Below are 27,083 nucleotides of genomic sequence, written 5' to 3'. Positions count from 1 at the left end.
TACACACACATACACATCCATACATACAAAATACATAAAAAATTTACACCATCAATATATTGTAAAACCAAGTTTACGCGTACTGATACGATTTGGTAAAAATATTTAAAGCTTTTTAAACTGGAGCAAAAAAAAGAAACTCATTCCATCATAAATCACACTAAGAATTTTATCCTTACCTCAGTAAATTACTTTTTAGGAACTACGCTTCTGCCCTCATGCACAACCAAGCACAATTGGCTATAAATCAAAATTCCATGATAGTCCCAATACCGGATCGACCTTACTACGGCCGTTACGGAGTAGTCGCCATGCACGATGAACCCTCAAACAATATCCAGTTTCCACGGCAAGAATTCGTCAATCCCGTATTCCAAGGTGCAACCAATACTGGACCGATAACCGGCTATCCGAACCAAGAACAGACCATGCCTCCACCGATGCCAAATATGTTTGTACCGGTGCAACACGAAGCTCCGCGAAATATTAGCCCCTACACATTCGATGATCGTAAGTTCGTCATACTTGTCTTGTTACTAATTTAATAAATGCATTGTATATTCTGTTTTCCAAAACTATATAGAGCTATATATATTGGGTAAAACAATTCATTTTTTTTTAAACAGCGATACCCTCAGACCTCTTGCCGGACTATCGAGTTGAGGCGTCTGCCTTCGCTGTCGTACCTCGTGACCGCCGCATTGAACCGTCTTGGCCAACCAATAGTGTGAGTTAAACATTTTATGTTGCTTAAATGCTATAATGGAATTTAGTTGATAATGTTGTAAATCACTGTAACTTCAGATTCAAGGGACACGAAATCTTCGTTTCCAAAGTTGATGGCTATCTAAGAAATGATTACTCTTACGGCGGGAATGTTTATGGCCCGTGGAACATTCCATAGAATATTCGTTTCAGCTATAGAAAATCCATCCTCAATAAATAGGGGAGGAAAGTTTATATGGAAGATTTTTAGGAGTAAAATGTGAAAAAAAAAATGTTTAAGTTTAGACTTATTTTTATATATAGCTTTGGCTTATATTTATGATGTAGTTGCATCAACGGTTATAGTATAATTAGTAAAAAAGTAATTTTTCACGATTAGTTAACTATATAACAAATTTAAGATTATGGGTTGAAATTCTTAAACGTTACGTACAGAACTGTTTTATTAAAATTTGATTCTGATATTTCAGTCACACGATCAAATAAGGTGTACTTAAAAATAAATAATAAAAACGTCAGCTGTTATCATCACGATCGTACTTTGTTGCAGGTATTTAATTTCGACTCTATGAGGAACACTCTGGCACACGGACCCTCTACTCCAGAGGATGTAAGTTATATTTTACTTACGTTCCCTTTAAAATAGACCATTTATTTCAATGATACCGTGGATAATTAAAGATGAGTGGATCTGGTGTCCTCTTTTAAATTATCGAAAGTTAAATTTGGTATAAGTTATGAAAATTTGTTTGGTAGATATTCGCTGTACCGAGTGACAGGCGGGCGGTTGGAGCCGACAGACTCGGGGCGGTAGCTGAACGCATGGCAGCCGTAACTTCTGAGCTGGCAATCAGAGCTGATGATGTAGGGCTCATCGCGTAAACTTTATTCTTAATTCTCATACTGATATAATCTGCCTATGTGTTAAGTTTTATTTAAAACCATCTACCTTTTTCTGTACAATTATGGAAATAAAATTGTAATTTAAGAAACAATATTATGTCAAAGAAATGTACAATATTTTAGTGTATACGGAAAAAAGATTATTTTGACCTAAAGACGTTTTATTTCGAATTGTTGCATTTTACTTCGACTTTGAAATAATACTCTCATTATTGAAAGAGATTTTTTCACTTCAATAAAATTCAGCTTTTAGATACTTTAATATATTATGACTACATTATCCATAATTACAGTTGGTAACAATAATTAATGAATTTGTGTTGTACACAGGAAGAATTAGAAGAGGAACTGCAGGCCCTGGAGCGCCGTATCGACACCGAGTTTAAAAGCACTGATTAAATGTCGATACTGAGTTACTATCTCATACCAAATATAAATTATCAAATATAACGACTTTAGGTTGAAAGATAAGAATAATCAACGAAAGTTGACAGAGATGGACGCATTTCTTATAAAGTTGTATCGAGTCTTTGTTTGAAGATCTTATTGGATATTAGAACTTCTTATTTATTAAAAATAAATGAGAAGATTTATTACTTATCCAAAAAAAAAAAATTCAAAGACTTCAAGTACAACTTGTATTGAATGCAAGAAAAGATATATTTTAACTATCAAATCGTACTTCCATTGTAATTACTCATCTTCCTTTAAATTAGAATTACGCAATAGGGTTAGTAGTGACGTAAATAAATGTTTGTAGGACCTAGTTTGACTTCGACGACTCGTAGAAGTTGTCCTTAGTGTCTCGGATGCTTAATAATATCAAAACGGAATATATGAGACTCATTAAAAGAAGACACGATTTAATGTATAATTTTATCTCGTAAAGTAACAAAGTCTATGAAAAACAACTCATGACGCTCCTTGGTATTTTTATAGACAAACTAATAAATTATATATTTATTTAAATTTGTAATAAACTTATTAACGTTTGCCTTTACGGCAATAAATGAATTGACACTAGAATAGACTTCGCCGTATTGTGGTCGCATTTAACTTTGCCCTTAAATTTATAGCCTATGTGAATAGGCAAATAAAATAATAAAGTCAGACATTGGTCGTTAATATACTGTAAGTAAAAGTGAAATAATTTGTTTTATCTTGGAACAAATTTTTAGGGTTCCCTACTGACAAGAACAAAGTCATAAAATATAACTTCGGTGACCGCCTGATGCCCATCAGTCTGTTCGTCCGTCCTAATATCGCAATCGTCATCGCAAAATATTCATTTTGAATTTGGTATTATTTTCAGTAACGGTTTTATTTAAAAATATATATATCTATTTTGTATCGTTTTACAAAATCGTTCGTTGATTTGAGAAATCAATTTTTAAACGGACTTAACTTAATATATTTCGAACATACATTTTTATTTAATCCCACTTTTATTATTAGTATCACTGACTTTTTTATATATAAAACGGTATAAGATGCTTTGCACTTAAAATGCGCTTATAAAATTCGTCGAGAGACAAAACAATACGGCTTGTAAATTTATTAATCAAAATGACTTAACTCGCTGACATTATATTAAATTAAAAAGGACTAAATAATATTTTTATTGAAAAATTTACTTTAATATTTATCTTTTAGTTTAATAAGTCATAACTTGGTGTAAATAGTTTTAATTTAATAATATTTGGTATCAAATAATACAAATTAGCTCATTAGGTACCGTACTGATTACGATATTGTGATAATTATTTTCTCCAATAATTTTAGCGACATTTGTTTGGCGTTAACTTCTAATATATCCCTAATATATTACAGTATAAATTGTTACTATAATATATATTTCGATATATCTGTTCTTTCATGAAACTATAATTTACGTATATGTTTAAAGTATAAAGCCAAGTTAGACATTTTCAATTTAATATATAGGACGAACACAGAAATTTTTAAAATACATCTATTAAGGAAAGACAATGTCTGGTTGTCTGATTAAATAAATACAAAAAATGTATAAACGTACATTCACGTTGAAAACACAAACTCCATTATTTCAAAAAAAATTTAAATGTACAAATATTCAATAAAAACCATACATAAGAGCTTTATTTAAAACAGTAAGTTGAACGTATTGCAGTACACTTTTAGGTCCATTTCAATGCAATTTGTGCAATACAAATTCATCACATCAAAAGTATATTTAAGTAAGTAGCTTGAAGAATGATGTTTTTATATTATTATTATAATTTAATCGTTTTTACAAATTGAATTAAGATGGACGCCAATTCACACAAACACACAAACACGTGTCTAGTTAGTCTTGCCGTCCAATAATTGACTGTTCTTTAAAATGAGAAATTTAAAGTAATACTCACATTCTATTCCTTAAATTATTAATTTATATTAAAAAAGTAATTTCTTTTTTAAACTTAGTTTTTGAGCATTGGGTGAAAATCATTTTCATATTTTATTAAATACTGAGAATAAAAAATGTGACAGTTCGAAAGGTAGTTATCAATTTCTTGTGAACGGCGTTTCAAAAGAATGAGATTATTTCTCTTCAATGTGATTCCCTACTTTCGTCATATGAAGGTCATAGTATTACTCTATTTATTAATGTTTTCTTGCAAATATTATAACATATTGTTCTCATTAAATAGTATATCTTTGATTGTATTTTTTGTAATTAACTTCCGCTTAGTCATATATACGATTAAATATTATCTTTATTATTTGTTTTATAATGTGTTAAATATGAATAGCAACTGAGTCGAGAGTAAGGCTAAATGTGTCACATGTTTGTCTATGACAACATATAAATCCATTCTAACGGTGTCGTAAGAAACTAATCACTGGCCCGGACAAATACGTCGGCTATGTGTTGTAGTATAGATAGAAACGCATGATTTTTTTATAACGAATGATATACATGGTGTTTTTTATATAAAAAGAATTTTCAAAATTTAAAATGTAATACGTTCATTGAGAACATTTTTTCTTAAATAGATATAAATTATTAATTCGATGATTATATATGATAGTAAAAACTTTTAGTATTTTGACAGACTGTGTGTAAAGTATATACACCTCTTGTGTGAAACTGCCCTTAAAGTAGTTTAGCATAAATATAAAACGGCCTAAGGTTGTCTTCGATCTATAAATTAATTATACAGAACATATTCAATTTTATTACGTTTATAATTTAGGGTCTTTTGGTCAAGATAGACTTAATTTTTAATTATATTTCTAAAAGAAATGATAAAGTGCAAACAATTTTGTAAAACAATTTAAAGACTTTTTCTATATACAACGGATTCTTTTACTATGATTACATGTGATGAAAATGTATAGAAATATATGTAATACTAAAGCATTTTGAAATCTTTAATGAGTTACTATTATCAAAACAAATCGTAAAAAACGTAAACGTAACATTTTTATTAACATTTTATAAAACCGTTTGCTCTTGATTATGGATTTATAGTATATTAAAATAAATCATTTGCTCGATATTTGGCATAGAAAAAACGTAAATTTGACGAATTAATGCATACAAGCTTTACAAAAGAAAAAAAATATTAGAATATTGTGATCTATAAATCCAAGTGAAGGCTCGGAACTATAAATAATTTAACGCGACTGATAATTTTAACGTATGAACAACATACTTTAAATAGCAATTACACGTGTAATATATAGTGACCGTATTTACGGGAGCTATTGCGAATATAAACATAGGCTCTGAAATGTGAATATTTAAAAACAAAAAAGAACTTATATAAAAAGTGAGGGTCTTTAAGTCTATGATGAATACATTAATACTTATAAATTTTTCGTGTTAGATTATTTACCAGTAGCGAAGAGTTACATACACGTATGTATGCGAGGCATTAGGCGACAAATGATTATAGAAATGTGTTAATTAATGTAATAAGCGATATGTTCTATGATGCTATAATTTGATGTTTAGCGATAAATCATATTAGAACATAATTACGCATCACGTACAGTATAACCATATGCATTATATTAATGAATGTTTATATTAATGTGATAGTAAGTTCAGAGATCTATTTATGTAATAAATTCGTAGCGAAACTTACTTTCATCGCATAGTATTCTAGTAATATTAGATGTAGTTCCGTAGTTTCTAATTACTTAAAATTTTCTCTGTGTTGTTAAAAAAAAAAAATCAAATTAATTTATAGAGTACATCATATACTATCATCGTGGAATAGAAAACGTCACTAGTGTAGTGACGATATATGTTGCAATATTTATCGGTAAAACTATATGAAGTCATTACGATGATAATGTTGTATTTATAATATATATTTGCATGTTATTGTAGCAAACATTCTAAATGTTAGCGTGCGTGTATGTTTCGCTGTCGGTGTAAATGAAAGTACTAAACTACACTATAAAATTCTTATTAACTAGATTTAAGTCTATGTCATACTTAACCTTATAGTTTTTCTAATATATAAAGCTGTGGGGTCATTTAAATTCATTATTATATTGGACGTCTAAGAGATGTTCATCGTGTACATATTACATACCACAGACCATAAAATATTTAGATGCGTCCTTCATAATTTAGATCGACGTCATAACATGATAAAGTGACGTGTTTATAAACATAAAAGAAATATCTTACAGTGTTAACTCCCAAAACTGACATGGTATGTACTATGCTTAAACTTACCTTTTGTGAACCGGGATCCTATTTATTAAGCTCTAAATCTATTCCCGCAATATATGTGTACAACATGCTTTTATAGCTCCGGTATTCGTAGTTCCGGTAAATGGATTTATTAATAATTATGATATATGTAACTGTTAATCGCTACACTATTATTTATCATTGTTTAATTTAGAATAATTTAGAAACATTTTAGTACTAACTTAGCTTAAGGAAGCGTCAACGGCTTTGTCGTTATATTAATGATGCTAGGATGTGTATATTTTTGGTATGTGGGAGGCGATATCTAAGGCTGGTGATACATCTACGTATTCTCTATATATAGAGGGAATATGTATAAATTATGTAAGGGTGTAATATAGATACAGCTGAGAGATTCAACTCAACGCCGTCTCGTTTTTTGTAAATATAAATACATATTATTATTATTATTATTTAATTATGAGAAATCTATATCTAATAATTAAATATAGTTTTTTTTTTATTCGTTTTCAGTAAACTTAGTTGTTCGTTAAATATTATTTATTTAATTACATCTATAATGGCTTGTGATCTCAACGCATCCTTGTGTCACCACGTCTTTGATGGTCAAATACATTAAAGACATGTGACTGTTACTAGTTGATTCTCTGTGCAATTGTGTGTTACGTGCAATAACCGATAATACAGGACTAATAGTAATTTATATTAAAAAAAAAAGTTTTAACATATGTTATATAACAGTTTGGTTTGTTTATTTTTTTTTTTCTTTAATGCTCCAAAATAATTTATTTTTAACCGTTGACTTATATCGTCCTCGTTTTTATTAATATTATTTATTTTTTAGTATATGTCTGTTATATCCAAAATAACTCATGACATGTTTATAATACTACTGTTTTGTTAAATTTGATAAATAAGAGTAATTTTTTTTTTATTTCTTTTTTTTAAACAGATAACATTATTGTCAAATAAGATCTGTCTGTATATAATCATTAGAACATCAAACACTAAATTTATATATAAATGTTTATTTAGAATTATATTTAAAGTGCATCAGCACGTGACTATCAAAAAAAAAAATGAAATGTCACTGATATGTCTATGTCAGTCTGGGTAGAGGTTCAAGCTAAATCGTTCTAAAAAAACAAGATTCAAACGTGGCTTAGTGCGAGCAATGTTACTATTGTATAGTTGATACCAAATTTGTTTTGGTGATTTTTTTTTCCTAGGAAAAGTTATATTAATATTTGTAATGAGGTCTGTTTAAAGACCGTAATGAAACAAGCGACACGTCTGAGGGTCAATGTAACTCGGATCGTGTTCATTTTGCTTTATTTTTTTGTAAAAGCGTTGAAGTGCACAGTTGCTCATCGAAGTGTTCTTTGATCAAGCGAATACTATATAGATGATTTTGGTAGATTAAATATTTTTTTGTTGTTTAAATAATTTTATGATTAGTTCTATTTATTTTTAGCATAGGTTTAGCCATTGTTCTAAAGAAAGGGTATTTTTCGTGTATCTTCTAAGAGCACGAGTGTCGTCTACACGTTGTCCCGTTAAATGTTCGTTAAAATGAACGCAGCTGTGTTATCATGACTCGATTAATATGATGTGTATGTCTGTATAATATGTATATTCCTGTGTTATTTTTTTCATAATCTCTTACGAGATGTAGGAAGGTACCTCGCACGTTATTCAATGTGTATATTCAAATAATATAAATGTAGATAATATAACTGATGAAACATAAAATTGATATTTAAAATGATAATTAAATCGAGTCTCGGTAATTGTTCAGCTTTCTTTTTAAACGAACGAAACAACGCGTGTAGCGTCACGTCCTTACCATTCACACCATTTACGTTTTTTTTTGTCGCAATTTTATAACCCTTTATCGATTTCAATATTTTTATACTTTATAAATATTAAGTGGGCAATCCATAATAACCGGCGTCGGGTTGCGTCTTTCAGTTTTATTTTTATAGAATTTTATTGGAGGCGCAACGCCTCCGATTATACATCAAAGTTCGCATTTGTTTAAGAATGCATAGATTTTTTTCCTTTCATAACATACTGTGGCATCAACAAGCGACGATGGCGCTCACTAGTATCTTAAAAATACAAATTTCAAATGGAATGTACGTATGTATGTGCAAAGGAAATTAACTATATAACTTAAATATATTAAGCTAAGGTGATTTGACTTTTATCGAAGTCAGTATAAGTAACTTAAATGTTCATGTAAAATCAGATATCTTATAAAAATATTGCTTTAATCGTTGGTGTATTCTGTGTGACTTTGTGAATCCGTATTTGGGACTAAATTAAATTTAAAACAATTACTAGTTGTGTAAAACTACAGGCTAGAGCCTATTAGTTGCATTTTCCTACGCAGTAATATGTTATTATATGTTGCTTGAAGAGTTTTGTTTTAAATCCTTTTCTTTTATGAAATAAAATGTTTCGTGGTATAAGTAGTATTTTATTTTAATATACCTACTTCAACCCCTTTTGAAAAAGCTTATAGCTTTTTAAAATACTCGTTAAAAATTGTATAGTTCTATTACTTTTTTATGTCTAGTTAATTAGTGATTCTGTAAAATATTTCCTTTTCGAAACTTTTTTTTTAATGTATGTTTCAGTATTATTGCGTACATAATAAAAGTTATCATAAGAGATAGTGGATGTCAAAATCGTTTTAGATTTATTCAAGTTCATAGTACTATATATTTTTCTAAAACCTCGTGTTGGTCGTTAAGAACAATACAATACCATAGCCTTGACTGGTTCTGCTTAACAGAAACAGTTTTTATCGCCTAATACTGGGCTATAGTGAACTTTTAAATTTAAGTGTAAAATTAAATATTAATTTATGAATCAATCTCAAACGTATTAATAGACCAGCTTAAAAGTGCTTTGTGGCTCGATCGGAGCGAGTGATTCAGTAAATGAGTCACCATACACCCCTTATCAAAACGCTGCACCCCTTAGACCAACAAAGAGTTCTTTGAAACTCGTAAACATTAAAAAATATTAATTACGTGTGAATGACTATTATTTTCACATATAAATGTTTATTTATTTCAAAAGTACATATATTATTTAAGAATTCTAACTCGTTTAAAGAAGTTAACGGGTAATATTGACAGTATTGAATATATTTCTCATCATATATAACGTTCAAAAACACTGTATTCTCGCCTATCTCTTTGATAGTCTAAAGAAGCGGGTCAAACGACTACTTGATATATATAAGATTATATACTAAATCTTGCGAAACTCGCTGCATCGTTTGGTATTTATGAATATTTGTTAGGTAGTTTTTTTTTTCATTTAGACATGTGATACGGAAGGCAATAACAACTAGTTCGCTATATATATTTTTTATATATTAATGTTAATCTTTCATATTTTAACAACTACGTTATTTTCTTGCGATTTGTTGCTATCGCGACACCCCTCTTTTCTTTCCGTTATCACGGTTCCCACGGGCAACAGTCTCTCTTGCATGAACTAACGAATGAAGATCAGAAAATAATGGTACGGATATTCAGTTCCTCTTACGTTTCCTCTGCATTTTCAATAATCCATCTAAGATTACGGATAGATCATTATCTTCGGTTATCAGAAATTATCTAACTTTAATTTTCTTTTCACAATCAAGGATTAGTGCTATCTAACTTCTTTCTATCTATCTATCTTTAACAGATGACAGATTACTTTTTCCTTCTCGCCTATCTAAGCTTTTTTTAACATTCTCAAAACTTGTTTTACTTTTATTTATTTATAATTTGCTTAGTATGTATATCAAATTCAGAAATAAATTATTTTAAATACAAAAAAGGTTTCAATACTAAGTTTTGTTTGAGTTACAAAGCTTTTTAATGAAGTCAATAATGAAACAAAATGTTTTGACAGTTTCAACTTTGCTATTCGGCATTTGTTTTTTTTGTAAATATTTATGCTAAGGTATCTAATGAAGGGGATATGCCATGACTTTTGAAAAAATTTGAAATATTATTGAATTATGATATTAGGTACCTACATAAATGTAAGGAAATTAGTATGACAATAAATAATTATTATTTTTTTAAATTCATTCAGCGCTTTCGTTCAGTCTAGATCTATATGCAAATTCGTTTTAATTTAGTCATAAAATTCGGAAGCTTATATACTCTTTCTGTGGCCGTACAAATCGGTATAATTATCACTGTCTGCATCATAATCTAATATCATTCGAAATAATTCTACATCACTGTCATCACTGTTATAATATCCCATAATAATTAAGATGTGGTATTTTGAAAAACACAAGTTGATTCAGAGTCTTATAACGGACACGATATACTTTTTGTTATTATATTATATAATAAATTTGTCTATATATCTCTCTACAAGAAAAATACGTTGACTTAATTTCACGCGAATTAACTTTTCGCTATGGGTACTACTTAATTGTGTTCCTAATGCACGCTTCCTGGTTACAAGGAAATAAAAATGCGACCACTATTTATGATTTCATCATTCGTGAGTCAACGTCAAGTCGCTTATGAAAATAATAATATATGAAAAAATCTTGGCGCAAATAAAAGCCAGAATAAAAAACATAATATGAAAAAAACAATTTTTACCGAATATGTAAATGTCCAACTGCTGTTCTAAGGCCTTCTATTCCTTTGTAAAGAAGGCTTGAAGCTTATTCCACCATGCTGCATTAAGGCATAGACAAATTCACTACTTTTTAATTAATTATTATTCTTATTTAAAAAACGTAAAAAAATATTCGTAACCCATATTTATATTTTTCCGTCAGATAGAATCAACGAAATCATAGATATATGTGCCTACCTATCTATTTTTAATAAACATTTTATATATATAAACAATATTTAATATATCGTAGGTAAGTCACAAACGCCTTACAATAAAATCAAGCATTTCTTGATAGATTTATAAATAAAACAACTTAATTCTCCCATCGGTTAAGCGAGGGCTGTACATTTCCTGATTTCCAACGTCAAAGCAATCACTCGAGTTTATTTTATATTTCCCGCTGCAAGAGAGGGTTCCGTGTTATAGTATGAGTACATGTGTTCATCGAGACTTGAAATGAGAACAATATGGGCCTTTATGATTTTTTTTATGCAATCGTTTAAACAGAACACACAATTAAATCATATAGGTATGTATAAATAAAATAACCATAACATAACAACAGCCTGTGTTATTACTAGGATTGATAGTATTATTGTTATGTTTTTCAATGTGATCGAGTAAAATATGATTCACAATTTACACATGTCCAGTTGATTTATATAAACTTAACCACTATGAACCTTTACTGTAAAATATTAAAGATTCATATGGCTAATTTATTAATTATCAGTTTTATATTTGAAAATAAGCAAAATTTGATAAACTACATTGATGGGTAATAAATACTTATTATGTACACATAACAGGATGTTTTATAATAGATTTTAATGTATGAAATCGCCAATAAAAGGTTCCTCTTAATAATGGAACTATAACATATCAGCAGTTTAACAAAGTAAGTACAATATTTCGACTTACCGTATATTTTATCAAACTAAACTACACATTTCGGTCTAAGAAACATACAAAAAGCCGTCTGACAAGGCCTCTAAATTATAATTGCACGAATGCACACTTAATGAAAAGGGTTTTAATGAACTGACGATATGCGACTCAGGGGGAACAAGAAAACACCCCAGTTTTATTCCATATTATTAAGATCCTTTTCAAAGAGCGTTTATTTAATAATGAAAGATCTTTTTATGTGGTCGTCGTTATCAAAACATATTCACAACAATATCATACCTAAAAATAAATGTTAGTTTAAAACAGACTTTATCGGTGAAATAATTACGACGAAATTAAAAACTGTAGCAAATGCTCTTTTTGATGTTATATTCAATCTTACATACATTTACGCATGATACATTAACATGGAGGTAGTCGACATTGATTCTATTTTTTTTTAAACTTAATGCACTTTATTTTTCTAATGAATTAGATTAACTTTCAAATATTAGATTCGGCGTTTTACTTATTATAATAAATTGGAAATGTTTTAAATAATTCTAACAGTCTATGCGCTTGCTTAAAAAACCTATACCTAATAAACGATTGCTTTATCAAAATACATATATTAAAATGTTAAAAGCATGTCCTAGTTATCATATAAAAATGTAAAGTTCCCTTCCATACTTTTCTTACCCTACAATACTCTGTAAGAGTGTATGAACATGTGTATACCTGGCCCTATAAATGGGAGAGGTGGAAAGTTTATTTGAAAGAAAGTTTTCGAGTGCGGCGCACGCGTCCATATAAACCGAAATATAGAAAAAACTTCTCAAAATAAAAAAAAGGTAAGATTTAGTTTTATGAAATTTATCATTTTCCAGTTATGCAATTGGATTTAAATATGTTTTTTAAATCGACGAAATATTTAGATAAATTTATGTTATTCATTTGATTTGTTATAGAAATAACATTTTTTAGTTTTAATATTAATTTTAGTAATAGCTTTGTTTTGTGTAATTTAGCTTAGTAATAAACTTTTCCAGAAGATTCACCGTGTTTTGGTTTTGTTAATAATATATTTATACAAAAGTTTGACAAAGATGAATTTCATGTTATTGTAGGTATATTATATATTGAAAAATAATTTAGGATTCAAATTTAATTATGCAATAAGTTTTAAAAAAATATAGGAATATTTAAGTGTTTTTCTTCAAAATAAGGCGATTTTATAGGTGTCTTTGTGTATAATGTTAAATGCATTAGCGAAATGATTACTTTTAAAGACTTGAATATTTTATTATTGTTAACTTTTAAATAATTTATCCATATGCTACTTTTTTGTTGCTCCTTTAATAGTACAATGACAATAAAAATTAGGAACGAAACTAATGTTATTTTTTTTCGTCGTTTTACAATAACAAAATGAAAATTAAATTATCTGTTTGAAAATATTGGTAAAATTATGACTTAGTTTCCAATTCAATATACATATATAATTACCTTCAATGAGTCCGTAATTCTCAAATTTACAGAGAGGCTTTGCGAATTTACAAGTAAGCATGTATATCAATTTGTTACACATAGATACTAAAAACTATTTAATTAGAGAATCAAATGCGGTATGGTAGAATAATCACAAATATAGTATTTGACTAACTTATAGATTGTATGTTAATAATGGGCAGTAAACCATAATATCGTTTCTCATATGTAGGGACTGAACTCACGAACCACGATAAAGCTGGCAGTTCGTCGGCTTATTAACTTTCTTAAAAAGAATTCTGGATTTATGTTCGTTATGCTAATTTAATTAGGTTTTGTCATACAAGGCGCTAAAATCGCTTTTTCCACTAATAGGTGCCCATTTTACGACAACATAATACGTGAGTCACCCCCGAACGAGGGAGGTTGCGTGTAGAAATGCATTTCTCAGCGTCCAATGTTATTTGAACTACCTGCCCCTTTAGTACATTCAATAATTGGATTAAAAGGAAGAAAGGCTTAGCGGTTTATAGATCAAGTAAAGCTGGTACCGTATATGTAGATAGGGCTGTGTGTCCGTCCGATTGAACTAATTTATTTTTGTTTGAGTGACTCACTATAAATAATGATTAATATTATCTATGAAAACAGTTTTAGGGGGCTCTTATTTTTACGAATATAACCATAATGAACTTATTAATATAATCTATATTTAAGCGAACGTTTTGATACAATAATAACAATTTATAATATAGCAGTGCATCTCTTAAATTAAATTTTGACCGTGTATATATTTTATAAAAATAAAACATCGTAGCGTATGTCCTTTCTTCAAGCTTGCTTCATTTCAACAAATTTCATTGAACTCGATTCAGGGATTTGTTTGTCCTTACAACAGACGGACAAACAGAGTTATTTTCGCATTTGTAATATTAGTATAGAGGTTAAAATAAAATGATATATGATTTTTTTTAATTTTTTTTAAATTTCAGCCTTAAAATGATGTCTTATCCAGTCCTATTCTGCACTTGCTTGGCGACATACGTTCTTGGCTTAGATTCAGGTAAACCTACAGTTATAATGCCAATTTTTCTCATATCTTAATTCAAGAAATATATTAAATATTTTTGTCGTATTATAAGAAACATTTTAATAAATACTTAAAATCTCTTAGAAAAAGTAATGTGAAAATCGCGATTGTTTTTTAAATTTGCAGATGTAGTTGTACTGCGTGCTGTGCGAGGAAGAGACGCCCGGTTACCGTGTGGTCAAGGAAAGGTGTTCTTGGATGGCCCAGACTCATATGTTCTGTGGCTAAAGAATGATAGGGACTTCTTGTACAGATTTCCCAACGAGGACACGGAGCGAAGGCAAGATAATTTTGCTATTCAAATTATAGCATGTTATCTAATAATTTAAACATACTATTCTATATTAATTATATATCTGTTTATAATTACTGTATTTATCCCAAAAAGCTCGACATATTTCAGAAAGCTATTTTGGTGCTTGCACCTCGATATACGTCGATAGCAATCCTTTTTATTCTTGCCTGTATTTACCTAAAGGTTGTGTAATAATATTATGTTTTTAGGGTTGTTGATCAAAACCATTTATTTGGAACGTCATGCGACTCAGGAGTTTGTTACGATGACACCTCTCTCCTTTTGAAGCGCGTGAGTGAGCAAGACAGCGGTATTTACCGATGTAGAGTTCATTATCAAGCTTCACCTTCCCTTGATTATGTGATCGATGTGAGGTTGGTGGGTGAGTAAATAATAATATTTTTTATTAATAAACATTAAAAGCAAATAACGCAAGTATCGATGGGGTCAATGAATAATTAATTGGGATCGTATTTAATTAAATAATTCATACGCAATTGAAGTCAAAATTTCTTCGTCAATTATTGTCGAATACACTTCGTCTAACCTCCAGTATCTGAAACCTTGCTTAAAATCAGTTTAACAACTCTAACTGTAACGTTTAGATTATTGATCGCGTATTGTATCCGCTGTTGCCGCTGTTGCCGCTGTTGCCGCTGTTGCCGCTGTTGCCGCTGATCTGACTTTATCCAAATTATTTCAATTGAGTTCCATTGAAGTTTCAGATACGGAATAGAAATAAAAATGAGCTGTATTGTTCTCGTTTTGTATCCATCGTTATAATTTATTTTGATTACAACATCTGCTACTTATCCCCCAAGTTTATTTGACGAGTTAATTTTATGTTAACAAAATTAAACACGCTATCTTTACCCTTGTAACATATACCGTATTATGTTTAAAAGATGTTCAATACGGAGTTTTCTCGTTTTGTGAAATTGCCTTTATATTTAGATATTTATTATAGTAATAAAATATGTTTATTTAAAATAAATACGAAATTATTAGATTTAATAGAACAACAGTAGTAATCATTTTCATAATAGAAAGAACAAAATCGTAAGTCAAATCATGCATTTTGGGAGTTCATTCATGTCAGCCGAAGGACGTCCACTGCTGGACATAGCCCTCCCCCAAAGATCGCCACAACGACCGGTCTTGTGCAGCCCGCAACCAGCGGCTTCCCGCGACCTTCATCAGGTCGTCGGACCACCTTGTGGGGGGCCTACCAATGCGTCTTCCGGTCCGTGGTCGCCACTCGAGAACTCGTCGGCCCCATCGGCCATCGGTTCTTCGTGCAATGTGCCCCGCCCACTGCCACTTAAGTGTGGCAATTCTTCGGGCTATATACGGTGACCTTAGTTCTTCTGCGGATCTCCTCATTTCTGATTCGATCTCGCAGAGAAACTACGAGCATAGCCCACTCCATTGCCCTTTGGGTGACCTTGAGCCTTCTTATGAGGCCCATTGTGAAGGACCACGTTTCAGAACCGTAAGTCATTACTGGCAACACACACTGGTCAAAGACTTTTGTCTTGAGACACTGCGGTATACGGGACGAGAAGATTTTTCGTAGCTTCCCGAACGCTGCCCAGCCGAGTTGGATGCGACGGTTGACCTCTTTTTCGAAGTTGGACTTACCTAATTGGATTGTTTGTCCCAGGTATATGTAGTCATCGACAACTTCGAGTGTATATTCACCGATTTTTATGGGAGTGGGCAGAACATGGATGTTCGACATAATCTTCGTCTTATCCATGTTCATTTTAAGACCCACTCGTTCGGAGGCTTTACCGAGGTTATCGAGCATTGTGGTTAGGCCTTCCATGGTTTCAGCCATGACTACTATATCGTCAGCAAACCGAAGGTGACTGATGTACTCGCCGTTAATGTTGATGCCAGATCATTTCCAGTCCAGAAGCTTGAAAACATCTTCCAAAGCAGCGGTGAACATTTTCGGAGAAATAACGTCTCCCTGTCTCACTCCTCGCTGCAGTTGAATAGGTTTCGAGTTCTGGTCCTGTAGTCGGACTGACATAGTGGCGTTTTCGTACAAGCATTTCAGCACTTCGATGTACTGATAGTCAATTTGGCACCTCTGGAGAGACTGTAGCACAGCCCAAGTCTCGATCGAATCGAAAGCTTTCTCATAGTCCACAAACTTTGTACACTTTTTTTTTTTTTTTTTATATTGGACAACATCACATACATTACTCTGATCCCAATGTAAGTAGCTAAAGCACTTGTGTTATGGAAAATCAGAAGTAACGACGGTACCACATACACCCAGACCCGAGACAATATAGAAAATGAATGAACTTTTTCTACATCGACTCGGCCGGGAATCGAACCCGGGACCTCGGAGTGGCGTACCCATGAAAACCGGTGTACATCCTACTCAACTACGGAGGTCATCAAAACACTTGGCATGCGGGTTGGCGATCGCAATATGATGTTACAGTACTCAGATAGATGCTGCTGCCCATCCTCTGGTATAAAGTCCCTTAGTCGCTTTTTACGACACCCGTAGGACGGGGTGGTGCTATTTGTAGCCGGCACCACACGGCATAATTTTTTATTTTGGGAGTAAAAATGTATTAATATATATATAATAAATAGTTTGAATCTGATATAATTTTGCAAGAATATAAGCATAAAAAATACGAAAGGGACAAAATATTATTACAGATTCACCAGGACTGCCACGAATTTTCAATGAAATGGGAGAAGAAATCAAGAGAGGATATGTGGGCCCACTAAGTCTTAATTCCGAACTTACGCTGATATGTGAAGTGGACGATGGTATTTATACAAGTATTTGTTAGGAATATGTTATATTAGTGACATTGTCTATCTCTAAAGCACACATTTCTTTTATATAGTAATAAGCTGAACAAATCTTTAAATTTTCATTCAAGATCCGAAATACTCTTGTGGCTAGCAAAACGTAATTGCATATTGTCGGTTAAGTCCGGGTAAGCAAATGAGTTTCTATGTGCTTATAAATCGTCTCATTCTTGACGGTGAAGAAAAACATCGTAAAGTGACCAACACGTCTACGATAAAAAGTGTGACGGGGAAATAAATTTCAAACGGTCTCCTCAAGAAGACAAAGAACGCCTTAGTATATATACAAGATAATTAATATTTACAAGTCTTTAAACTAAAATGTAATAAATTAATAAGGTTTCTGTGTTTTTATTTTGTTTTTGTGTTTGTTTTTAAACAAAAATGTATAGTTATTACTACTGAGTTCTTAGTCTTGTTCAGTTACTATTTGCACTTTATAATAATTATTACAACAGAGTAGCGGTATAGTATAGTACTATAACATAGCCTTCTGGTGTACTAATCTAATATACATACAACATATTATATATATTAGTATAGTAGTATATTCCTAAGAATTACTGAATAAGTTTATCTTTTGTAATATGTACCACGTATTTAATTATTAGTATTAAAATTAGATCAACCGGACACGCTGGTGTACTGGCGCCGTAACGGAGTCACTATTGAGCGCGCTCACACCGCGCGTGCTGGTGTGCTCCGCGCAGAGGTGCGCGTGCGCAACGCGACACGCGATGAACTCGACGCGCACTACGAATGTCTTGCACAAAATGCTGACGTCACAGAACCACTCATGGCTAGTGTGGTTGTCAAAATGTATCGTAAGTCAACTAAGTAGTCATTATTTTATGAAATAGTTAGACGAGCAAATGGACCACGTCTGATGGTGAATGGTTACCATCGCCTATAATTCAGAGTTTATTCTCTAAGAAACCTGTATAACTTTTAAATTTTGTTTCGTGTAAATATATATTATAAAATATTTTTTATTTACGCAGTGCCTCCTCTTCAAGTAGAAATTCGGCTTAACAACAACTTCGATTTCGAAGCGGGTCAACCACGTGTCGTCGACTGTGTAGTGGTAGGCTGCGTCCCACCACCCGCCATCACGTGGCATCTTGGTGACACTTTGCTAAGACCTACCGTACATAAGGTAAGAGACAGTCTCACAAGAAAATAATTGTTACTTAGTTGAGAACTTCGTAATGTATTTTAAAAGATGAAATAATATAGTATACAATAAAGCAAAAATAATGACAACAGTGTGTAGAATGGTACTTAATATATATAGCACTGTTAATTTTAATTAATTAAATACACTCACTTCTAATTTTTGAAGTGGAAATAGAATAATTGTTGAAATAAGCTACAAGTTCTTCTGTAGTGGTATCACTTTGATATGAACGTCATTTATTAGCAATAATGTTGTTTAATTGATGTTAAATATTGATCCATTTTTTCAGGAGTTACATGATGGCAATTACACGGTGTCATCGTTGACACTCGCGCCGTCTTTGCGCGACAGCAAACACGATCTCGTGTGCCGCGCTCATAACTCTCACCTGCCCACCTCGGTTTTCGAAGATAAAGTCACCTTAAACGTTGGATGTAAGTGCTTTTTTTATTGATCGATTTCTTCGTCTGTTTTAGGTAGATTGCTCTTCTTAAAAAGGCTATTATTACTCTTGACATAGAATTTTTCAACTTATTCAATAAAAAGTAGGTTAAGGCATGTACATTTTCTGTCTAATAATGTTATTACTATATTGTGAAGAATATCTATACTTATTCTTAAAACTTTTTGAATAATTTATATCGGAATTAAGTTAAATATTTAATGCATTACATATTAAAGAATATTCTTAAAAAATCTTTTAGATCGACCGATTTGTCTAACAAATCGAGAAGAAACAGTGGGTGCAGTTCTTCACGAGACTGAGACAGTGACGTGCGTCGTAGAAGCATCTCCGAAACCTTTGCAGTTTAGTTGGACGTTTGCTGATTCGAGAACGCTTTACACTAGCGTCAAGGTATAGATTACAAAACATTCGTATGTACGTCGTATTATTTCTTCTTATTAAAATGTAATAAAAATATATACTTGTATGAAATGGTCAGGAAATTATAACCATTGAACTTGTCAGATAATGGATTCCAAACAATTTCTTACATAAAGATCACCATTCACTACACTAGCGAAATACTATAGGTACATATCTATTGGTGCTTATAGCCCGTACACCGTACCAAGTAGAACTTGCACATTTAAAAATACATGTATTTGTTACACGCACGTAGAATGTGGCGGGACACCACAATCGCTATTCCTCGACCTTGACGTGGATGCCTCGAAACAGTGACGTGGGCTTGCTCCTGTGTCGAGCGACTAACGCATTTGGGGAACAGAAGCGGCCGTGCTCCTACACCATCACACCTGGAGGACCGCCGCATGCGCCCGAGTGTGTCGTCTTACGATCCTACCCTAATGCTGTTAGAGTGCAGTGTCAAAAAGGTTAATTTATCTTAAACAATTACAAATTTAGATACTATGGCCGAAAGCTATGTAAGAATAGACTGTCCACCTTTCGTTTATGAAAAGAAATGACAAGTTACTTTGAGCTAATGCAAACATCTATTTGAGCATTTTATTGATACATTCCTAGTATAATAATTCAATATATGCATGTTTATAATGATTGTATAAAAAATAACATCAAATATCGTTTTATTAATTTTAGTACTTAATTAAACCTTTTTAGATTTATAGCATACAAAAAAAAACTAAACTAAATTATTTACAAAAACTGTTATGACGAAACAAACTTTTAAAAATTACCATTTTTTTTTCTATTCAGGATGGGATGGCGGAAGGTCTCAAATAATCCACCTCGAACTCCTCAACACAGATGGCACAATTTTTCAGAATGTATCTAATGGAGCTGGTCATTTTCACTTACCTGATATAGACGATAATAAAAACTTAACAGCATTGGTATATGCCAGCAGTTCCAGGGGTCGAAGTGAGACTAAGACTGTGCATTTACAAACCATTACACCACTGAGCCCTTCAGGTAATATAAATAGTAACGTTACATTACGTCAATATGAAATTTACTTTATTTTATTAATCTAATTATTTTTAATAAATAAGTCGAGTTCATCTCAAGATTAACTTAATTTTTTTGCTGTAAATGAAATATAATATAATTGTGTTCAAAGATATCATGAACTGAGTACTAATTGTTTTTTATTATATTAATTCGAAGAGTTTTTAACAGCCGTGACAGAAGATCTACCTATACATTCCTGGACGCGTTGGCTCGAAGTTACGGCGGGAGCGGTAGCCATAGCAGCTGCAGTCGCTGCCACCGCTGTTTGCATCAAGCTACTGAAAGCAAAGAGAGAAAACTCAGAACTTAACCCGGATTTAGTGCCGCGATCTGATGGTGAGATAACTACCAAATTACATTTGTCTAAACGCGATGAACTCAAAAACTACCGAACAGATTTTCATACGGTTTGCGCCAATGGACAAGGTGATTCATTAGGTTTATTAGATTTAAGTGTATAATTTATTAAGGCGTGTACACCGGCTCGAATATGACAACGATATCTCTTTTATTATCTAAGAACTATAATATGACTAAGATGAAATATCAGCACAATAAACTATGTATATCATCGGTTTAAAATTATGTTTCTCATAGGTTCTTTTCATCGAGAACCAGATTTCGCGAGGGAAGAAAGAGTCCTGGGTACAACTAACATCACTGTTAATCAACTAGCTGCTTGTCAGAATGTAAGTTTAATCGCTAATTATGTATATTATTTTTTATTTACATAGCTAGGCGAGTGGGCAAATGGGCCACTTGATACTAAGTGGTCTCCAGTACCCATAGACATTAGTACTGTAAGAAATATTAATCATTCCTTATATCTACAACGTACCAACAACCTTAGGAACGAAGATATTATGTCCCTTGTGTCTGTAAGTACTCTGGTTCGCTCAACCGGAAACAATACTAAGTATTACTGTTTGGCAGTAATATATGGGTTGGATCTACCCAGATGGGTACGATAAAACACTAACCACCAAGTAAATTCTGAAAAATATATAATAGTAACAACATCTAAAGGTACCAATTCTGGTTAAAGACTTTCTGGTTTAACAAAAATCTATTTCATGGAGGGCTACTAATAATACACTCCGGCGATCTCAATTAAATAATATGGTAAGGTCAAGTGAAAGATGTTTTATATTTTAGCAATATTCTTCGACTCCGGTCCCGTCGTGTCGCGTCCTCGTCGGTTGCGGAACTCACTCTCTTCCTCAAGACGCATGTCCTGCCAGCCAACATTCCTACTACGTATAATCTCAACATATCTACTGTATTCATTTAGACAATCGAATGTTATAACTAAAAATGTGATTGATCTAGTCAAACTAGTCATATGTGGTTTTAAAATATTTAAAATTATTGGGTTGGCAACTATGTTCCTGCTATTTATTAATTTTTTCAATCAAAATTAATAACTAATTACTTACTTAATATATTCTCCCTTGAATAATAAATAAGTTATCCAACAAATTTGACATTTTACATTTATGCATCAGTGTTGAAGAAAACTTACTTTAACATTTTGAAAGAGATCGAAATACGTTGGTCAACCAATCATGAGCGATTTATTAGCTTTTGCAACCTATGAAACTTGATTAAGATGTCCAGAAGGCATATTTTAAATTGATGTTCAATTTTAATGAACTGGAAATTAATATCAATTTAATAACCAAAAACACAAAACATTGTACCCTGTACATTTTTATAGTGATTATAACATATGATTATAACAAAAACTTTTAACGACACGCAGAATTTCTAAATGAAAAGAAATGGTAGGAAGTAAGTTGGCAACCTATCTATGTTTATGTAATATTATATGTTTGCACTTATTAATGATGGAGGGTTAATTTGTAAGACACTATTTTATATTAATATTTCTTCTGAAAATGACCTTACGTGACCTAAATAGTCCTTTGTTTAAAGATAATGACTTGAGATCCTAAGATTCTTGATATAAAACAGAAAATGTATTCGTACAATTATGCTACAAATGTCAAAATATAATATACAATAAAAATTAGGGTTAAAAATAATCTGTACGATAATTAACTACTAAGTTAATAAGTCTTTATAAAAAGAAAACCAATTAAAAATTAAAAAATTGGTTTCTTTTTTCTTCAAACTAATTTTCTAAAGGTGGAATTCTAATTTAACTATCAATTGGTATGCCAATTTACTATTGTTAGAAATACTTTAACAAATATTATTATCAACTTCTCTTCGTTAACCCTTTGATAATTAGACTTTAGATTTTATGTATAATATTTTATCTTGAACAAATAATAATAATTTATGTGTTAGATAAAATTCACATTCACATAAAACCTTCATATTGACAAAATGCTTTGCTTAACATTTATATGTAAATATGTCACACCTAACTATAAATTGAGTAAACTGTATAATATGTATGTACTATTACATCCTAATAAATTATTGTATTTGATTTGATGATTTTAATTTAAAAAAAACTGTCACGAAGCTTTCGGCATAATAACCAAGATCTTGTTTAGAGGTCTGGACGCCACGGGGACTGAAGGACGGATTTCAGTCGGGTGTTTGTCACTAATTTATTGCGAAACAAATTAAACTATAAATCCTTATAAATATTTTATAACAGTCTTTTAATTTTTACCATATTTACTATGTTAAATGTTATTAATCATCAGATTTGGAATATTTTCTTTTAAAAATCTCTATTGTGAGGACCCTACTCCACTCTTGTGGAGACCCTGGGACTGAATTTCCTAAATTTGGCTCTGAATGTGCTATATTAGATTAGGTTCTATGCGAGAGGCCAGGACATTACCCAGCGGTCTCGTGCCCAAGGAGAGTCCTCCATGAAACGTGGAGAGCCAGATCCGGATCCGTGAGGTTGAACCTGCGATATTCGGAGATCTCAGGGAATTAGCGTGGAGGGCCGTTGCCTCCTTCTATGTGACCGTCATGGTCAAATAGGAGACGGCGGAGCGGGAACAGGAAAGGAAAGGGCGTGACAAAGGCATCGTCTCGGCCCTACCACGGACTTGAAAGGCGGCACCCTGAGGCCGCGGACACCTGGCGTTTTTTTAGACGGCCTTGAGGAGGACGGTGGGTTGGATGACCGCACTAGCGAGAAATGTGGGGCTTTCTTTATCTTACTCACTATATGTAACATTTACCTATACCTACACAGCATATAAATTAATTTATTAACAGTAATTCTAAAGTCAATGAAACAAGTTTCAAATTTTGTAAAAAAATTTCAAGATCTTTGGTGTTTCCATAACCGTACTTTTTGTGGTGTTTACCTGAGGAAGTCAAAAGGCCGACTCGTCGATTTCATCTCATCCGGGTTCATCCATCCCTATGCGAAATATTCGACTTAGAATTCAGGGCACTACATTTCATTAACTTCTTGTAATCGAGTTTATTAAATGTAGACGTGACGCGTTGACAACTTTGATGCTTACTTTTTTATATTTATCAGTTATCTATTTATTTATTTTACAAAAAAAACAATTAAAATGAAATCGTTCAACTTGCACATCATAGTTGTATTAAATTTTTCTCTAATATTATTAATATATATTTTATATCATAATAAGATTCTTAGTAGGTATGTTGATCCTACTTAACTACTTTTATTAATATTACGCTTCCAAACGCGTTTTTTATGGCGACTAAAGCTTGTCTCAAGAGATAAAACTTTATGTTTCGACATAGGTATTCGAATTTAATAATCCTTACATATGTTTTTTTTTTGTTGGGTGAACTTTTATTATCTCTTGTTTGCACCTATTATTGGTATACTTATGATGATAATTTTTAACCTTTTAAAGTTGTTCTTCGGGTCTGAGTCTAAAAGGTACTAATTTATTGTGAGATGCAGAAAAACCAATTATAACAATTAACACAAACCTGACTAAAAATCAACGCAAAAAAGGAAAAACCATTTAATGAATTAATTTACAAAAGTAAATTGACCGAAATTCTTTTTCGTACACTACGTTCCCAAACATTATATTTGTTATGATGTCATAATGTGAAGACAGCAAATAAGTCCCAAACTATGAGCTGGTCAATAATCGACTAATTATGACGAAAAACTATGAATAATTCCATTGCCATACAATCATAATCAATTAATTATACCTGACCGAAATTTGAATAAAATACCTAAGTCATTGTTTGCAAACATATTAAATGATTGTTGAAACTCTTTAAAATTTAATGATATGTTTGCCTATATTATTGATTATTATTATTCACTACAAACGTGCTACTTTTCTATCGTCGACGTCGCAATACAATATAATATCTGATTCATCGCTAAGCCCCGAAGGCCCGCCGGTTGCGTCCGGCAATGTCAATAAAGTTCGCCTTTCGAAACGTAACCGGCACGAAATTAAGAAAAACCTTCCTAACGTCAAATATAAAATCGATCGTATTTCCAACTCGTAAAACTCTAAATCTCGCCGTATTACATATATATTCTTTTTTTAATTTAACATAGATCTAATGCTTTGGTAATATGGTTGCTTTTGTCTTAATAAGATACCGTTTAAGACTGAAGAATAAAAATGATATCGATGTACTGATTTAAAAATGGTTACCTAACAGAGCGTATCACAGATCCTACTCAATGAGAAATACCGTATTACGAAGGCGATTGTAAAATTAAATTTATAGCAAGTACAAATAAACAATGAACATGATTGAGCATAAAAAAATACCAGATCAGTATTAAATTATAATTTAATACAAAGTTAATTTATTCTAGGAGACGCTCATTTGCATTTGGTAATATTTGATTGGCAATCACTGGTGCAAACAAACGTCTGTCAATAATTCTACGGTATTGAGAGTAAATGACAGAAAAGTATGATATAAATTATATATTTTTTTTAGAATATTAGTTCTGCGTAGAGAATAGTTATTGAAAGAAATATCAGAACCGCGTCTCAAATCATAATATTTATGGATAACGCAACCGTTTTGAACACACAGCAATACTTAACAATACTAAATTGTTGTGTTCTCGTTTGAAAGATGAGATATTATGTCCCTTGTGCCAGTGTAACTACAGGCACCAGGGACTAATAACTTAGCTCCAAAGATTGATATAAGGAAGGTACTTTAATATTACTTATTAAAGTACCAATGTCAGTAGGAATTGGTGACTACATACCACAACGTGGCCTAGTTGCCAGTCCGCATACCTTTATGATACGAAAAATGAAAGAGATCATTAATTAACTACGTCAAGTGTTAATGATATACATTCAAGTGGAGCATCAATCGCCCATCGTCTCGTGAACCTTTCTAATTTAGACATAATTTTTTAACATGTTTCTAGTCTTTTTTCGCCGTTTTGATAGTTATTTGAGACTAAATTCCCAAAGTCCAAATTTGAATACGTAAGTACAGGTCACTGTAAAATTCTTGTTTGTGAAATGAAATGTTGTTTATAAAATTTTGTATACATAAGTACAATCAAGTAACGGCTTTACGCGAAAATTGTTTAGAACAAAAAAAATTCTATTTTCTCATGGCCTACACCTTTTGTAGGAAATAATTTCGTCAAATATCAGTATTTATTACATTAAACTTGAAAAACATAATAGGATTTATTTTAGATTTGACCTTAAAAATAAAAATTGCGTCATTTTTAACGATAATATTCGTAGATATTCAGCGAGTCATAATACGTAAGTATACTAAATTTCAAAAAGGAATATTTTTGGAATTGTATCCATTATTTGTACTGGACCCAAAGTATCGTTTTATTATGTTTATTTGTATCTACGTACAAAGTAAAATGACTAAAAAACTAAACTAAAACGAATTTACCTACATATTAATTACACAACGGTCAAAGCATTTTGATCTGTATAGTGTATGCATGTGCCATTATGTAAGGCTGCTATTATTCTGGAGATACAATAGCGATCGAGAAAGTTAAAGGGTTGACCGAAACAACCGGTGCCGGAGCCTTTTGTCGCTTGAACCGCAGTACGGCAACACTAACGCCAGTACTTTATGATACTTAATTAAGCGCTGTGAAAGCGGAAGCGTTTATTCAACTAATTGCTCTGATTTGCAATTTCACATTTATTAATTCAAAATAATTTAAAAATAATTTTTAATTTAATTTTTTTTTTATATATATTCGTTTTATCAATTGGTATCACAATTATTAATAGAAAAGTTTATTTTGTAATTAAATAGCATTAATATAAACAGACTTAATATTGTAATTGGTACAAAATAAATTTATGAATCTCGTAGTAAACCATTAATAGCAGTTTCTTATGATCTAATAAAGTTTTATTTTCCGCTCTCTTACTTAATCACTCACAACCTTAGTAGCGGAAGGGGGGAGCTCTTTCG

The 27,083-nt window shown here is 31.6% G+C and overlaps 2 protein-coding genes across 3 annotated transcripts in view; both read left to right on the top strand.

The window, feature by feature from the left end:
- LOC113403859 (roquin-1) overlaps window positions 1–2,960 on the top strand; it is a 30,130-nt gene extending 27,170 nt beyond the window's left edge. For both annotated transcript variants that reach the window (XM_064220393.1, XM_026644477.2), the window contains exons 12-16: window positions 200–510; window positions 627–727; window positions 1,277–1,336; window positions 1,483–1,590; window positions 1,960–2,960. In XM_064220393.1, the coding sequence (XP_064076463.1) occupies window positions 200–510; window positions 627–727; window positions 1,277–1,336; window positions 1,483–1,590; window positions 1,960–2,028 (649 nt within the window). In that variant the 3' untranslated portion in view covers window positions 2,029–2,960. The remainder of the gene's footprint in view (window positions 1–199; window positions 511–626; window positions 728–1,276; window positions 1,337–1,482; window positions 1,591–1,959) is intronic.
- Window positions 2,961–15,013: 12,053 nt separating this feature from the next.
- On the top strand, window positions 15,014–22,041 carry LOC113403871 (uncharacterized). The gene is made up of 11 exons (XM_026644494.2): window positions 15,014–15,121; window positions 17,428–17,541; window positions 18,210–18,410; window positions 18,588–18,742; window positions 19,053–19,197; window positions 19,468–19,619; window positions 19,888–20,101; window positions 20,445–20,660; window positions 20,868–21,035; window positions 21,297–21,388; window positions 21,855–22,041. The coding sequence occupies exons 2-11, from the start codon at window positions 17,460–17,462 to the stop codon at window positions 21,960–21,962; spliced, it is 1,533 nt and encodes a 510-aa protein (XP_026500279.2). The 5' UTR covers window positions 15,014–15,121; window positions 17,428–17,459; the 3' UTR covers window positions 21,963–22,041.
- The last annotated feature ends 5,042 nt before the right edge of the window (window positions 22,042–27,083 follow it).

This window comes from Vanessa tameamea, chromosome Z (assembly GCF_037043105.1).
Source record: "Vanessa tameamea isolate UH-Manoa-2023 chromosome Z, ilVanTame1 primary haplotype, whole genome shotgun sequence".
NCBI lineage: Eukaryota > Metazoa > Arthropoda > Insecta > Lepidoptera > Nymphalidae > Vanessa > Vanessa tameamea.
The sequence above is the reverse complement of the archived record's forward strand: the minus strand, read 5'-3'. Positions and strand labels throughout refer to the sequence as shown.